The 18,116-nt window shown below is 35.1% G+C and overlaps 1 protein-coding gene across 1 annotated transcript; it reads right to left on the minus strand.

Moving 5' to 3' along the window:
- Window positions 1-11,355: 11,355 nt before the first annotated feature.
- Window positions 11,356-14,000, minus strand: LOC147299602 (transcription factor MYB83-like). The gene is made up of 2 exons (XM_086231308.1): window positions 13,696-14,000; window positions 11,356-12,061 (listed from the first exon to the last, which is right to left on the minus strand). The coding sequence occupies exons 1-2, from the start codon at window positions 13,998-14,000 to the stop codon at window positions 11,356-11,358; spliced, it is 1,011 nt and encodes a 336-aa protein (XP_086087434.1).
- Window positions 14,001-18,116: the final 4,116 nt, after the last annotated feature.

The following is an 18,116-nucleotide window of genomic DNA, read 5'->3' on the forward strand; positions in this document are numbered from 1 at the left end:
TGCGGTATCTCTCTCTTACTCGGTCCGACATCTCCTACGCCATCAACAAGATGTCCCAATTTATGCACAGCCCTACTACTGAACATTGGGCTCTTGTGAAACGCATCTTGCGTTATCTCAGTGGTACCATGTCCAAAGGTCTTCTCCTTCACCGCAGCTCACCCTTGTCTCTTCATAGCTTTTCGGACACACTTCATGCCTTTTCAGACGCCGACTGGGCTGGCAACAGAGATAATTATTCTTCCACAGGTGCTTATCTTGTGTATTTGGGTAAAAATCTGATTTCTTGGAGTTCTAAAAAGCAATCAACTGTTGCTCGGTCGTCTACCGAAGCTGAATATCGCTCTGTGGCGGCTACTGCTACTGAAATCAGTTGGGTGTGTTCTCTTCTTTCTGAACTTGGTGTTACCATTTCAGCTATGCCTGTAATATACTGTGATAACGTGGGTGCCACACAACTCAGCTCCAATCCTATTTTTCACTCCTGAATGAAGCATGTGGCTGTTGACTACCACTTCATTAGGGATCAGGTGCAATCTGGCATGCTACGGGTCGCACATGTCCCCTTTGCGGATCAGCTTGCTGATCTTCTCACCAAACCCTTGTCTACAGCTCGTTTTCAGTTGCTCTGTTCCAAGATTAGCCTCTCTGATCGTGGCTCATCTTAAGGGGGCATGTAAGAGATGTATCTTGTATTTTGTAACTACTGTATTGAAATTTTGTATTTCAAACTTGAATTATTGTTTCAGCTGATTAGTCTAGGATTCCTTAAGAATAGATCTTCCAGTTTTATAGGAAATTCAGTTGTTTACTTGTATATATTTAGCTGTGTGGCTGTTAATAAAATTAAGCTTTTCAATCATCAATTCGGTTTAGCTCTATAGAGGGCATGCATACTAGATTTTTAAGGAAATTGGGAAGACCACCTACCACTAGCAAAAATTGCCTATAAGAACAGCTACCAGTCTAGTATAGAGATGGCACCCTATGAAGCACTCTATGGAAGACCTTGTAGATCGCCTTTGTGTTGGGCTGAAGTGGGAGAAGATATTTTGTTAGGGCTGGACTTGGTTCAAAAAGCCACAGAGAAGGATTGGAGAGGTAGCATATCGATTAGCATTACCTCCCCAACTCTCTAGTATCTATAATGTTTTTCATCTATCTATGCTTCGGAAGTATGAACCAGATCCAGCACATGTTTTGGATTGGAGAGAACTTAGCGTTAATGAGCAAGTATCTTTTGAAGATTGACCAATTCAGATACTCGATCACAAAGTACAAGTTTTGCGCATGAAGACCATTCCATTAGTCAAGGTTTTGTAGCAACATGGGAATATAGAAGAAGCTACATGGGAATCAGAATCTGACATGTGCAATAAATATCCAGAGATGTTTCTTAACACAGGTACGATTAAATTTCGAGGTCAAAATTTTTTTTTTTAGAAGGGTAGAATGTAATGTCCTAAATAATAATAATAATAATAAATAGATAAATAAATTTATTTTTATTTTGGCTTTAAAATTGGGTTACATTTCTAAGTTTGGGCTTTAGCCCAATTGTCTACAAGATACAAAGCCCAACTTTAAAAAAAAAAAAAAATGGAAGAAGGGATAACACCAACGTCCATCAGCCCTCTTAATTTGGAACACCTAAGCTTAAGATCAATGGTGATGATCCCTTTAGAGGGATGAGTCCTTATCGATCTAAATAATGATTAGCCTCATTTCTTCTTAACTGAATAAGCCAATTAGATGGTTACTCTAACCAAGACTTTGGCTATAAATAAACTGTGTAAGTGTGCTTAAGAATACCCTTAAGTAGCAACACTGAACAGAGAAAAAGAGAGAGCGAGAGAGAGAGAGGAAGAGGAAGAGAAAGAGAAAGAGAGAGAGTGAACTGGAAAGGGACAGAAAGGGAAGGGATTTGAGGGTTGAAAACGAAATAAAATGAAAAACCAAGAAAAATGAAAAAATATGGAAATTTTTCCAGAAAAATCGCATGTTCGTATGGCCTTCTTTCGGGCCTTATAACTTGAGTTTTAACCGTCTGTTTTTCATGTTCTTTATATGGTTGTAAAGAGGTTATGCAGAGCTTTAAAACAAGTATAAGTTTGCTCAGTTTGGTGAAGGTTTGATTGGTCAAAAGTTGAGTAAACAATGAGATAAAAAAACTAGAAAATCTGGAAAACAGGGGCTGTTTTGAAGATATGATGAATAGTGACCGGCCAGCCACCCCCACTCGTACCGCTAGTGCATGGTGGCGCGTTCAGCTATTTCCGGCTACCGTTTTCGCACAATTTTCACCTTTCCAACACTATTTTTCAATACGAGTCCATTGGTACAAGTTTCGCGTCAATCGGACACCTCTAAGTTAGAGTGTGAGTTACACTCTCATTAAAAAGAGAGTGAAATAAATTTAAATTTAATTAAGTTATATCAAAGGAGTTAAATTTTGAAATTTTCGGCGAAATTTCGCCGAAAATTTCGATTTTCAGGGGTATCGAAATTTTAACATGCATTCGTCAAGATTTCGCCAAGATTTCGCCGAAATTTCCAAAATTTCGTCGAAATTTGCCGAAATTTCGCTCTCACCACTTCTCTGTCTTCTCCTTCTCTGTCTTTGGCAAAATGAAACAATTCAAACAACTAAACAATCAAACCCAGCCAACTGGCCCAACTCTTCGCTCACTTAATTGCACAAACCCAACCAACTCCGGCCAGATCTCGACGGCCCAAGAGAAGGAGAAGAGATCGGGGAGGAGAAGAGAGAGAGGAGAAGAAGGAAGGAGGAAAAGATGTGACTGGGCAGGAGAGAGATGAGAGGGAAGAAGTCACGGCCGTAGGACCCAAAACATACAGTTTGATTTCAAAATACATCACAGATGCAAGAAGAGAGTTGCTGAGTGGGGAAGATGCCAAGAGGAATAAATGTAATGACAAACAGTAATGTTAGTATAAAATAAAAGAAAGAAATGGGCTTTGTTGTTTTGGCCCTTTCGGGAGATAAAAAGAGAAAAGGAGGTGGGAATGTGGGATTGGCTAGATAGAGAAATAATAAAATAAAAATAAGATTAAATAAAAGAAAGAAAAAGATTTGAAAAGTGAAAAAGTGAACAACAAATAAAGAAAGAAGTCAAAGGACTCACAGGAAGGAAAATGAATAAAAGAAAAAAAGAAAAAAAAAAAAAAAGAGTTAAGGGGTTGATTGGGGTTTGGGGTATTTGGGCAATTGGGCAATTGGAATGAAAAAAAAAAGTTTGGAGTTTCGTTTAGTTGTTTTTAAATTCTAAATTCTAATATATTTATATATAAAAAATAATTAAAAAATACCCTAAAGGGCCTAAACTCTAATATCTTATACCATATCATAAACAATTTAGAGTATAAATTATAAAGTATATAAGGTTTAGTATATAGATTATAGAGTATAAAGAATATACTAATTTTATTTATTCATTATACTAATTTTATTTAACAGTATTTGTCTCCAGCGCGCATTATATTTATCTTATATAACATAAAACCTACTATATAATTAGATTTCTTCAATATTTTTTATCAATGTAGTAGATAATATGTTAAATAAACATATGGTAAAGTTTCATTCAAAATTTCCGTATTTTGATGGCAATTTCCGTCGTTTCTGTCCAATTTTTGTCGAAATTTAAAATTTCTCGAAATTTCCATCGAAATTTCCGTCGAAATTTTCATCGAAATTTCCTCGAAACCCGAAATTTTATTCCTTGGTTATATCTAAACTATACTTTTTTAAACTTTTTATACCTGAACACATAGGAACAGACTAAGAAGGAACACGTGCTTAAGAAATTAAGGTAGGGTCTCTCTTTCCCCAATGATTGGACTATATTACAATTAATCCTTATGTCATGTTGTGTGATTTATTCTTTTGTGATAATTTATCTTTATTACTTGTAATGTTTTTTCTTCATTAAATGTATCAAGTGCATTATATTTGTGAATAAGCTTTTATTATTAATCTTGTATGTGCACTGTGAAATTTCCTAAGTCTGTGGTACACTCAAATTGCGTAAGGTTGAATTATTATGCATGTACAATTTAATTTCTCTACACATACATTAATGTTTATCTTTAAATGCATAATCATAAGTGCATAAGGAAAGTGTGATTGTGAACAATGTTAAGAAAATGATTAATTGAGACACCAAGAAGAGAGGGAGATGAACTTGGTGGTCCCGTGATTTATTAGAGACACCATGGAGAAAGGGAGATATACCTGGTGATCTCATGATTTGTGGAAGAATTATTGAAGGAAAAGTGGAATTAATAATATTCAAAATATTTTGGCTTAAGGGACGGACAGGTGTTGGCTCATACTTGGGACATTTGGAGCCACAGTGGAAGGATGCACGGTATGAGACATGTAGGCCTGTTTATCTTGGGTATGTGTCAACAGGAATGGTTAAGGAATGAGTACACACATTCTCATTGCATATAATTATAATTATTATCTGTATTTCTTTTCTTTTACTGAGACATTGATTAAATGTGATAACTGGCCATGAGAGATCACTATACCCTACTGAGCCTTAAAAACTCACACTGTAACGACCCGACCCAAATTTTCACTAGAAATTTAAATTTTTATTTAATTATGTTTTTAAGAGATTTTTTTTTAAAAAAAATGATATTGAATTGTATTTGGAAAATAAAAAGGGGTTTTGATTTAAATTTTTTAATTTTTGTTTTAATTTGGGATTGACCCAAAAGTTGACTTTTAAAACTAATGGACTTTCGATTTTGACTTTGGGTCCGTTGGAAAGGTTTCGAGCCCACGATTTCATAGACATGTAGCACGCGTTAATCCGAGTTACGGTTTGAAAGATATGGGCGTTTGAAGCGAGAGGCAATTTCGTAAAATGGACAAATTGGGTTTAAAAATCAGATTTTTTTTTAGAACTTTCTCTCTCTCTCTAGAACCTTCTCTCTCCCTTTCTATTTCTCACCCCCGCACTCTCTCTCTCTCAGTTTTCCTCTCCCCCGCACCCTCTCCCCTGCGCCCACTAGCCCCAGCCACCCCACTCACCATCACCGGCCACCCCTGGCCAGCCCCTAGCTTCGGCGAACATCCCCAGGCGCCGACCACCCCTCCCCCCGAGCCTACACTCTCTCTCTCTCCCTCTCCCCGACCCTCTTCTCTCTCCTCTGCGCACAGCCAACCCAGCCACTTCCGGCGGCTTTTCCATCGACCCCGACCACCGGCGATCTCCCCCGTCGGCCGATCAGCTCGGCCCGACCCTCCTCCAGCCAACCCAGCCACCCCCTGCGCGCGGTTGCTGTCAGAAGAGCGCCACTGGCCGTCGGCTTCTCTCCCTTCTCTGACCAGTTTTCTGGCGCCAATCACTTCCATCTTAGGTGGGTTTTGTTCCTCTTTCTTTGGGCTTTCATTTCTTCTGGTTTTGTAGCTCAGAAATCTTGAAATTTTGGAACTTGAATTTATGGGATTTAAGGCTATTTTCGGGTTTGTTTTGAAATCTGGTTTTGGGGATTATTTTTGGAGAATTGTTGGACATTGTCCACCCCTATGAATTCCAATTGAAGATTTTAAGTTAAAGTTTGTGAAATTTTGAATTTTTGTGGAAGTTGGAGTTGGGGGTTAATGCCATTTTGGGTTAGCTTGGGTTTTTGGATTTGGGGGCTATTGTGTTGTCGTCTAGGACAAATTCCTCCCCTAGGAAACACAATAGTTGTTTAGGACTGAGAAAATTAATGGGTTTGGTTGAAATTAAATAAAATTGGTTGAATTTGGAGTTGGGGCAGCCACTTTGGACGGCTCCTGTAGCGAGTCCGAACCCCCGCTGTCATTCGTGAATAAAGGATTAATTTTCGGCAATTGTGGAGTAAGTTATTGATCTTGGTTAGGACGTTTTTGGTTAGGCTGAGCCGGGGAACTTTCGGACTGTTTATAGAGGTTTGGGGTCTACGAGTGGAGGTTGGGAATCGACAAACTAGAATGGGAGGCGGGTGTGACGTTAAGTTAAGCACACATTTACATTTAAGTGCCTTGAGTCGGAACTAATTATATTTCGTCGATTGTCTATTTTATAGGCGAGACGACTGCGGCTCGAAACGATTCGGCGGAGGATCGAAGCTAAAGATATCACTGTGAGTGGACTCTTGTCTCTTTAAATGATTTATGAAATTCGTGATTTATTCTAGTGATATAAATTTTAATTGTGAAATTGAAGTTTGAATGGGCTTTTGGTTTTCTAAGAATTCATGAAAATTTCATCAATCATTTCACACTAAATACTTTGGGAATTTTATCTTGGGATTTGATCATTGGTATTAAATGTTGGATTTCAAATGTTATTTCAAATAAGTTTTATTGCTGGATGTTTGAAAGGAAATTAGTTTCTTATTTTTATACATATGGATTATTTCATATTTTAGCCTATGGTCAAAGATTTGATTGGTTTTATGTGTTTCAAATGAGATTTATTAAGAACTATTTTACTAGTTGTGTTTATGCATTGTGGATTGAGGATTTAAAGTTTATGGGAACGATAAAGATATTTTCTATCCGTGAGAAAATGATTTTCCGATTTAGTTATGAAAAAATGGTTTTCAAACCACCCTTTGCAGTACCCTCCAGATTATCAGATACATAGGTCTTTGGGACCCATCACGGCACACATATAGGCTTTGGGCCGTGTGTCGGGATGCTTCGCCCTTTGGGGGCTGCTCTGTGTGCACGTATGACCAGGATTGCCTGCACGTGCTGATTTTATTCGCACGTGTGTATGGCCAGGATATTGCCTGCACGTGTTGAATTTACTCCACGCGTGTGTATGGCCAGGATATTGCCTGCCTGTGCGATGCAGGAATTCCGCACAGGTGTATGGCTAGGATTATTCAGGGTATATAGCATGGTGGAAAATGAATTTGGTTATTTTCAAAAATTATTAAATATGTTTTCAAGTGAGGGATTTCTTTTGAATTCTATCAAGGTTGTTGTTACGATGTTTTACGGTTCGTCTGTTTTAAGAAATTGTTATCTTGAGAAAATATATATTGTTTTATGGGATTCTTTAAGTTTAAATAAACTTTATGGTTTTAAACTGGGGGATTTCAAAGAGTGACGTGAGGTCTTAGAGCTAAACGTGGTTTTGAAGGATTTTCTGGAACAGGAAGTTTACTTTTATTTTCGTTTCTATTAAACTGTCCACTCATTGAGTTGTCTCACGGTTGATCTTGTTTTGTTTCAAATTGTCCCCCCAGGTAGTAGCTTTGGTGGAGGTCGAGCCAATCACGTCGAGGCAGTCACATCCATATTCCTACTCGGACCAGTAGGCGTCATTTTATTTTTCGGTGTAAAATTCTTTGTAATAGATTAAAGGCTCTGATAACCACTTTAAATATTTAGTTAGTTTTTCTGTGAAATTGTTGGGTCTGAGACCCTATTTGGTTGTGGTAGAGATGGTTGATGACTTAGAAGTGCTTTTAACAGGTTCCGAAATTTCTAGGTTAGTCCATTTTCAGGGGAGGTTCTGCCGAATTTTCGGTAGGATTTTCCTTGATTTTGGATTCCCGCAGGACCTCTCCGGGTTTCAGGGTGGAATCTGGGGGCGGTCCTGTCACACACCCTAATAGATCGTGTAGATGACGGAAATATGACCGATGATGTGGATATACCCAAGGGAGATTTAGAGAATTTGCTGGAGTACTATGTTTTGTTTGTTTATCAATAAGTTGTAATATATAAGAAGATGAACATCTGGTATGGTACTCTTGGAACAATAGTTTGCTAAATAAAGTCTATTTTTTTTTTCACTTTACTTAGTTTCTTCAATTATTTTATTTTATTTTCTTTTCTTTTCTTTTCACGTCTTAATTGTAGAAATAATTTTATTAATCTGCGATTAGGACGTAAGTCACGTTTCACTTCGAGATATTAGATTTTATTCAGGATTGGGATGTGGCAATGACTCTCTATCGTGCCTAGTTAAACCTATTCTGACGTAGGTCTGCTTCTGGCCTAGATCAACTTAAGTTAAATGGAGTTTCTATCGCCCTGCTTGAATGAAATATGAAACTTCATACACCTTAAAGTTCATAAGATAGGACGAAAAGAGAGTTTTTTTGAGGCACTTATACTCATTATGTCTGGCATTGAATAGGCAGGGGATTCACCTTATCAATATCTCAAATCAATGATGGGTTCTATATTGTCGCCTAAACGGGCAACCGAATCGGACCAAACCATTTGTCAGGCTATTGTTCTCTTGTTTTGTTCCCTAAAAGTAATAGAGTAAGACATCAATTTGTCAATAAGATCAAATATTTTTTTGATTACATGATGAACTCCTCTGAAAAACATTGGCGTGCGTGTAAACGAGGTGCTCTACCTAACTGAGCTATAGCCCTTTTGCTTGTGATACATATTTTATCATGTAGATAATTTCTTGTCAAGATGAATATTACACGATCCAACATTATATCTCTTTGATCTGTTTGATTGGTATTGCTTATAAGTAATATTACATTTATAATCCATCAATGTGATAGGTGATGCTTATAAGGATTGTCATTGTTAAGGGAGACATGTCGAGGTTCCATTTCCAAGGAGCGGAGCGTCCTCAACGGGAGAATGCTTATAGCCGAACTGCAATTGAGCCTGATTCTCTTGACATATGTATCTCTGATTTGGCAAGCGACGTATAGGGGTCAGTTATGGTCTTGAAACCCGAGCAATCGATTGATGTCATCAAATGTGATCTTAGACAGACAACAAGTACAGACCTTTTGTGACACCACTGCTAATTCTGCCGTCTCCACACCTTATTTGTAGAATTATGGACTAGTGAGTGAAACTTAATAGGGATAAATTTGTAAACAATTAATTTGTTAAATTAAAAAAATTAAATAGACTTGTTCTAAAATTTAGAAACCACTAGCAACATCATCTATATATAAAAAAAAAAAAAAAAAAATCAAATGTCAATTGGTGTGCACATAATTAGTAAGAGAGAATAATAGTAATGATCCTCGAACTTTACCTCGAGTATCACTTTGGTTCATGAATTTATTTTTTGAATTTTAGTCATGTATATTATATTGGAGAAAGAAAAAGGAGGGTGGGTTACCATTTTTACATTTCAAAAATGGCTCACATGCCCTACATGTGATTAAAATTGACAGAAAAAATGAATGAAACTGATGGAATGGACTTAAGTACTGATACACGGGTGAAAGTTGGCGGAATATATAATTTAAAAAACAAGCTCGTGGACCAAAGTGATACTAAGGATAATTCGAGGATCATTGTTGTATTTGCTCTAATTAGTAATATGTGGGATGAAAAATGTACATATAAAATAAATATGTGTATTATTCGTTATTTTTCCTTTAAAATTTAAGTGTAGAATTCAATCAATACTAAAATAATTAATGTACAATACTTTTGTTCTCAAGAAAATGTATATTTTTCATAGAATTAAGAAATGCATAAGAGATATGAGAGTATTTTTTTAAAGTAGATACACATGCGTATAATACATAACGGTGCGTTTGGATAAAGGAGTTTAATTGAAACTATAACGAATTCTAAAATAAAGGAACTTAAAATGATGTGATTTAAAATTTTATAATTTGTAAATTCTCTTGTTTTGCTAACCCTATTAAACATAATGAAATTTAAATATAAATTATAGATTTATTTTTTGATGTATCAATGATATATAAATGAGTGATGGTAATGGTGATGTATAAATTAGAATATGTCTAAATTTCAATTTTGTTTTTCTCCATGTAAACCAACCATAAAAGGTTGAATAAATAAAAAAACTATATGAATATATTACCTTTTGTAGAATATGTCAAACAATTGAGCTCATTTACAATTTAACATGAAACTTAGGCGTAATCATCGGTCATACATATGTCAGTCTCAACTCTGATGGAGAACAAGCTTCATGCATCGTCGAAATGAAATATATAATTAATACACATTTATACACACACACACACACCCACACATGTCAGTTATAGTACGTTAAAAATCTAAAGGCAAATGATAGTAGAAGCACTCTCTCATGATCATCATATCTGTCGAATTCAAAGTGAAAATGGTCGCCTTGTCTTTTTGCATAACTGAATTAGTAGATGTCATCGTCACATTATTTCAAGCTTAATTGCTTTCTATTCACTTCTTGAATATATTGGTGAAGTTTTATCTTTGCATTGATTGTTTTTAGGTACAGTAATTATGTGCACCACATAGGAATATTGGTAACGAAGTATAATTGCTCTTAGACAATCCAACCATATAGCCTAACTAACTAATTTAATAATGAAAAAAGGTCCATGCTACAATGAGAGCAAAAGCTGACTAAATTTTTATATCTTTCATTAATGGTGAACTTTGTTCAAGTGGACATGGCAACCAGTGCTTAAACCCTATTTAAAGGAACTGCCATCATATTCTACAAATATCTAAAGAGTAGAAATTCAAGGTTGGGACTTCGAGTGGAGGGTAAATGTTTTTGAAATTGAATAGGGTAAATATTTTTGAAAAATTAATGCTATGTCCACCAAATTTGTTTATCATATCTATTCATCAAATAATATGTCAGGATACATGTTCTGTTAATTAGAATAAAATAATATTCAGAATATGTACTAACGTATTTGCTCCATACTTAAATAAACAAACTACTAACGTATTTGCTCAATTTGGTAAGGATTGCCCAATGTTCTTAATTAATTACTATAGTTAGATAACCTCTCACAAGAAAGATAATTATAAGTGGTTTAATTAATGAAGGAGAGAGAGAGAGAAAGAGAGAGAGAGATTATCTTTATCAAATGTGTAGTACAAACTACTTATCTCCCCACAGTTGATAACAAAATTCCACCCACCATTGATTTTGTACATCTCATAGTACCTACAATTTATATACCAACCAATTATTGATCTTATTGATGAATATATCACTCCCTACATATTTAAGCTATTCACATCTTCCTTTCACTAGTATGACACTATTGAAGCTTCTCATACCATAAAAAAAGTAGATACATACAGGAGAACTGTCCTAGTCACTTTATATATACGCAAGTGCATGTGACCTTTATTTCAGAGCATATATATTCCCATGCCACTACTTCATCTAAGCTATCAACTTGCCTTCTCTTATACCATGATATGTATGCTTTTCTAGCTACTTCTGGAGTCTATGACTAGGAATATGTATCCTACCGGCCAGTCTTTGGGAAACAAAGAGAGATCTCAAATTACGAAAAGAAAAAAAAAATAGAAATAAATGGAAAAAAAAAAAAGGTGAGAAAAGATGGGAATGGAAGGCGCGCTATTATTCAACTTATTTGGTAGTCAAGAAAAGGAGAGGACGACACATCTTTCATCAAGTCCTCCAAGTCCCACTCCCCCATTGTTATCTCCTCTTGATGATGATCAAAGTAATTCCCATCCCCAATTATGGTTTCAGCTTTAATATTAATATTATTATTGTTATTGCAGTTGAGGATACTGCTTATATTATTATTGTAGTAATTACCACTGTTTTCAGTTTTAATTAGATTTTGATGATCTTCAGTGCTCACACTCTCTAAAGGAGGAACAAATATGTCTCCTTCTACCCCAATATGATCAACACCCCCAAACACTCCATTTTCTCCAAAACAACAATCACCACCACCCATCCCAATTTGTGGGGCATTGTAGTATCCACCTGGACCAGCCATGGCTGCTAGGCCATGCTCGAGCATAGGCATTAACGGGTCGAACATGTGGTTGAGGGCCATGGATTGCATCACTGATGATGGTGATGAATCCATGTACATGGGCATCATGCCTTGATGCTCTTGCCGACCGGGAATGAACCCTCCAACCTCCCCCGCCATCACATGGTGGTGATCTTTAGGCTCTGAGGATGAATCGCTTGTGTTTGGTGAGGCAGTGGAGGATGACAAATGCTTCAGCCTTTTCTTTATTGTTGAGTTCCAGAAGTTTTTTATTTCATTGTCAGTTCGTCCTGGCAAGCGTGCTGCAATTTGAGACCACCTACATATACAATTAACCAATTAAAAGAGTAATCAACTTCAACTAGTAAATAGAATATACTTATATTAAACAGTCTGATAATAGAATATACTTAGATTACCATATTAAGAATTTAGACCACAAATCTAAATATTAATCTAATATCAATAATTCAGAGTGGCAGTTTGAATGTAAGTAACAACATTTCTGATGAGTTATAGTATAGTATGTTATATATGCTTCCTGATCAATGCATGACTTTCATGCCTTCCTAAATTAAAACACAAAAAGGGTTTTGAGTGTCTTGGACTCAAAAGGCAGATGTAGACATTACATTACGGTATCATCAGTTTATTTTTAACTTATAGCTTTTGGCCGCCACAGCCCAGAGAGGTATATATATATGTAAGAATATTCAAAGAAGACAAAGATATATATATATATATATAATTATGCCATGTTCGTTAGATATTCTAATTTCTGTCATGTCTTATGTTTTTACATATATTGAAAACTTGGTTTGCATGGAAGCATATATATTATTAAAAAAATGGGGGCATGGAGTGTCTTTAACTCAAAGGTCGTACGTATGCAATTTGAGACCAGTCCTTTCTCTTTTTTTTTTTGAGAATGGACCAATCCTTTCAACTTCATATATTCCACAAAATTAAGTATCAATATAATATATATTACCATTATAGTACTCAAGCTTGACACATATCCAAAAACAAATAAACAAAACTCGATCATCATATAGTTTATGTAATATCTATGTACGAATACTTATACAAGGAGGTGATGTTTTCTTGTCAAAGATCTCGTAGTAACATAATAAGTTTATTATATATTAAATTGTCAACACATTCGGTTCATATTCACAAATCTAATCATATAAGCTAGTATATTCTTATATATATATTGACAAACTGCCTAATAACTTATATGTATACACATATTTATTGATACATCGTCTAATAAAAGAACATTGTGTACTTATATATATATATGTATAGAATCTATATGTTATTTGTAATAAATAAAATAAAATAAAAAATTTTATGTGTACTGATGCAAGCATGTAATTAAATTATGTGCCTCCCAAGTACTTTTGTTAAACATGGAACCGACTTGAGGGAAACAAGTGAGCTTGTTTGGTTTGTGCGTTGTTGGACCGCACTTGACGGAACCAAAATATTCAATCCAAAATTAATTATCCAAGATTTGACAAACTCCAAAATTTACATATATAAAATACAGATTTTATATCTGTCAACAACTCCCATATATCCTAAACTTTACACATCAGCCTTATTGTCATGTCAAACGTCATTTTCTTCTTAATTTTTACTCTTTCAGACAAATTAAGCTTTATTAGAGATGCCATCTGCGATGCCATTTCTGTATTAATTAATTTGCTTGTATTAGGGAGAACATATCTTATATATTAAGCAGTGTCTGTATTCATCAGAAACCACATGCAACACTCAAGAGCTAGCTAGCATGCAGCAGCTGCAAATCTTTTTCACAAATAGAAAGTAAATATAATGGAAAGTGGCATGAAACAATCTACTAGTGACCTTTTTGCATATATCACACATGCATATAAGCGAAACTATTTGAATGAATGAGTTAATAATTGATTAACATATATATACCTGTTTCCAAGGAGGGAATGTAAATGGATAATGAGTTCTTCTTCTTGGGGTGAAAAGGCACCTCTCTTGAGGTCAGGCCTCAAGTAATTGATCCAACGCAACCTGCAACTCTTCCCACACCTCTGCAAGCCGGCATTTCTCGCTACATCGCTCCAGCAGCCTTGGCCATTGTTGAGCATGTACTTCATCAGTTTGTCATCTTCTTCGGGTGACCACAAACCCTTTCTCAGCTTTGAATTGTTGTTGTTGTTGTTCTTCCCATGATGACCTGCTACTGCAGAGGAGGGCTGATCTGGCTTCCTCATTGTGAATTGAACAACAGAATGAGAGAGAGAGAGAGAGAGAGAGAGAGAGAGAGAATGAAAGAGAGAGAGCCTAATGCCCAATTACTATTTTAGAAATGTTTCTCTCCCAACTGGTTTGATGTAAATCTGTGATGACTTTATAGAGAAAAAGAGAGACACAAGGCTTCATATGGTGGGAATGATGATGGTGATGGTTGTGGGGTTTGCTTACAATATAGGGAAGAGAGAGAGAGAGAGAGAGTAAAAGAGGTTGGTTGATGGGTCTGAGTAGAAAACGGTTTGGAGGGGGACCTGGGTATGAGAGAGATAGGTGGTCGTCTTGTCTTTGAGTCCATGACCTTTGTCTTTTTTCTATACCAATTTTCTTCATTCTCAAGCTAATCACCATATATATATATATATATATATTTATGAATCATATTGAGTGTGAAATATATATATATATATATATATGTATGATTTTTTATTTTTTTTTTAATTTGGGGAACCAAGCCATGCCAACATATTAATTTGCTTCCACTTCACATAATCTCTCTCTCTCTCTCTCTCTCTCTCTCTCTCTCTCTCTCTCTCTCTCTCTCTCTCTCTCTCTCTTCCACACACGTGTAGTTGAAGATAAACAATAAGATAATAAGGTATAATCCATGCTGTTTATTGTGGTCCAGGTCATTCAGCTCCATTGCTGATTGGCCATGAAATCCACGTACATGTTTAAGCTAGCTTCATATTATTCAAACTAAAATTTGAATATGGAAAAAGTAGAAAAGACTCCAGTATGTGGAAATTCACCTTATATTATTCTCATATGAGAAAGTTGACAAAAGAAGTGATTTGGAACTTTCTCAATCAATCAATATATACTAGTGCTTGCATATAAATATAATATATATATATATACACACACACACCATGCATGTAAAAATAATTATATTGGGGCTCTGTATTAATTAGTATAAGTAACCCACTTGTATAATCTTTAAAGATCAATAATTTAATTACATGTATCACATGTTGCACGGGTGGACTCCATGGAATGGGTCTCTATAATTTAATTATATCTAAATGTATAATTAATAATTCAAAGGGTTTAACACTACATAAAGATCATTAAAATTAATGGATTGTAATTCAAGTAAGGCAGGCTTTTTGGCATTGAATTGTCAGTTTCGATTTGATATATATTCTATGTGGCGTTAAGAAAAGATGAATCATGTGAAAAAAGAAAAAGAGGAAGAAGTTAATGGTGCAACAGATGATTGACTTATTAATTATCAGAGCATCTTGAATTTAGAAGCAAGAAAATGTATATATATATATATATACATTTCTGACTCAAATATTTCTCTAATTAGCTAGCAAACAGAAAGTATGCATATATATATATATATATATATAGCCTCAGATTCCTTCTGTTGAGGTATACCTCAACTTATTTATGTTGAGGTATGACCTTGTTGGGGCCCACACGAGTCGTTTTGTGTCGATCCGAACCGTTCGCAAGGATCATCTTCATTGATAGATCATCCTTGCAAGAAATTAGCCAAATCGGAAATCATTTGCCTATCTAACTTTGATAAAACAAATGGACGGTTTCATCGAAAATATTTGGTTCGTCCATTTATTTGATCAAAGTTAGATAGGCAAATGATTTCCGATTTGGCTAATTTTTTGCAAGGATGATCTATCTACGGAGATGTAAAAATTGAACGGTTCGGATCGACACAAAACGACTCGTATGGGCCCCAACAGGGTATACCTCAACATAAATAAGTTGAGGTATACCTCAACAGAAGGAGTCTGTATATAGCCTTGTGCTTCAATTTTATCAAAGATGGGCATTTTTGCAAATATATATATATGAAAATTTTTAAACAAGTATCCAAAATTCGGATTGTGAGAGAGCGTTCAAATTAACTGTGTTATATATATCATTTTTTAGGTGTGAGGGAATTAATTACATAAACTTGAATTAATTTAGGATGTCTGAATTTACTTATTAACTATACAACAGTGTTTAACTGTCTCTATGCAAGACTACGTCACTTCACTGAGGTAAAATTAGAAGACCAAAAGCAAAATTAATAGGAAAATACTTGAGTATTCAGAAATAAGTACCAAACTTGTCCTTACAACCAATTATATGAGCTCATGATGGGGTCCACTACCTTCTCTCTCATGGTGGACCCCATTATGAAATCATGTGATTAATTGTGAAGACAAATTTGTACTCATTTCTGAGTACCAAACACTGCCCAAATTAATATGTTTAATGTCAAAGTTATATATATATATATAACTTGTATATAGGATGGCGGCGTGATATCTATTCTCCTGTGTTTACATATCGGTTTTGAACTGATATCTAAAAGTCCTTATTACTTGAGAAATTATTTGAATTTGATATGGAAAAAAAATTTTGAAATTAGTTTTTTCCTTTTTGGATGGATAAAAACACAAGAACTAATATATTTTACATGTATTATATCGTTATTGTTTCAAAGATCCGATATCTTATAACTGTATTATATTTGTTTGAATATACTCATACTGGCATAAATATACTCATAGACATCAGTTCCTGTCTATTTTAGGATGTCATACTGCCCCCAAAATCTAATTTAGCTTATGAATGATGTAACACCCTGACTTTTTGGCTTATGGTAATTTTGTTACTTAAGTCTTTTAACCTTGTTCTTAAGCTTTGTTTAAAGGAATTGAAATTTTCCTTAACTTTATTTTAACTAACCAAAATATTTGATTGTGGTTCTAGAGTTAGTTGTGTGGAAGTGAATTTTGGAAAAGGAAATTCAAAAGTTTGGTGATTATTTTATTTATTTTCATTTTTCAGAATTAAATTATGAGATGAAAATTTTTTGTAATTTTTCTGGAAATGATTGAATTATTCTAAGGCTATAGTAAATTAGTACTCATTGATACAAGTCCGTAGCATTTTTCGGGGAATTATTTAGAGTCTTGAGCTATTTTTGGTAAATTTTCGAAGCTAGAGAAATTAGAAAAAATAGAAAAAAAAAAAGAAAAGAAATGAAAAAAAAATGTTGACTGGACTGATAGCACGCCACGTGGCGCACTCCTATTGGCCCAGCAAGCTGATGTGGCACCACACAGGCGCTGAGGTGAGCGAGCTCACTGGAGCAACTCTGGACGCATCACACCGGATCCGCCTCCACGATCTAATCTTGGTCGTTGGGCCTCATGAAAGCCAAGCGATCCTATCCATCCATTCAGTGTGAAGGACCGGTCAGCCAAACCGGGTCAGCTTTAACCTGCGTGTCCCCTAGCCGGGCGACCCGGCCCTTTTTGTCTCTGTAATCGGGAGACCCGCCGGTTTGTGTTGACCTAATTCGAGTTTTCTTGTGTTTTTGACACTTTTGTGCATCCTATCCTACATTGAAAAATTAGATAAACTTCTCACCCTCAAGTGCCTATAAATAGAGACCCTTGTACCTCAATTTCACTTGCACCACCAACTGAAGTTAGAGTTACTCACTCCTTAGTTCTTTGGGAGTCTCTCTAAGAAGAGATATACCAAAAGGGAAGAAAATTCTTATAATTTAAAAGTTTTCTTTAGAGGGCTTGCCAAGGAGGAGGAGTCCTTAGGAGTGGACTTAGGAGTGAAATCTAGCTTTGGATCGAGGTCTACAACCGGGTAAGTATTTTATTATTTCTACTTTATTTATTTATTTTTAAGCTTTAATATTAGGTTGCATAGTTACATTAATTAAGTAGGATTTATTTATTTAATCATGCTTAAGTTTATTTTAGAGATTTAATTGCTTAATTTATTTGGTTAATTAAGCATGATTAGTTGTAGTCTTAATTTGAAGATTTAATTTAAGGCTAATAATATGTTAGGCTTAGCATGACTCTATGGTAGAAATTAAGTTGGATTTAAACTATTATTCAAACTTGGTTAATTTATGGAATATTTTGGAGAAATACTAATTAATTAAATACTTGGATAGTACTTAGGTTTGATTTATTCTAACCTAAATTAATTTGTGGAATTGCTTTGAACTAAAGCAATTAGTCAAGTGGTTTGACTTTAAGATAAAACTTGAAACTTAGAAACCCTAAAGAGTCGAGTTTAGTCCACTT

Source organism: Dryas octopetala, chromosome 1, assembly GCF_963921425.1.
Source record: "Dryas octopetala chromosome 1, drDryOcto1.1, whole genome shotgun sequence".
In the NCBI taxonomy this organism is placed as follows: domain Eukaryota; kingdom Viridiplantae; phylum Streptophyta; class Magnoliopsida; order Rosales; family Rosaceae; genus Dryas; species Dryas octopetala.

Excerpts from the sequence above, each read along its gene's own strand:
- LOC147299602 (XM_086231308.1), bottom strand. The coding sequence starts at position 14,000 with ATGAGGAAGCCAGATCAGCCCTCCTCTGCAGTAGCAGGTCATCATGGG. Across the intron at positions 12,062-13,695 it reads CATTCCCTCCTTGGAAACAG|GTGGTCTCAAATTGCAGCAC; the intron begins GTATATATATGT and ends TTGTATATGTAG.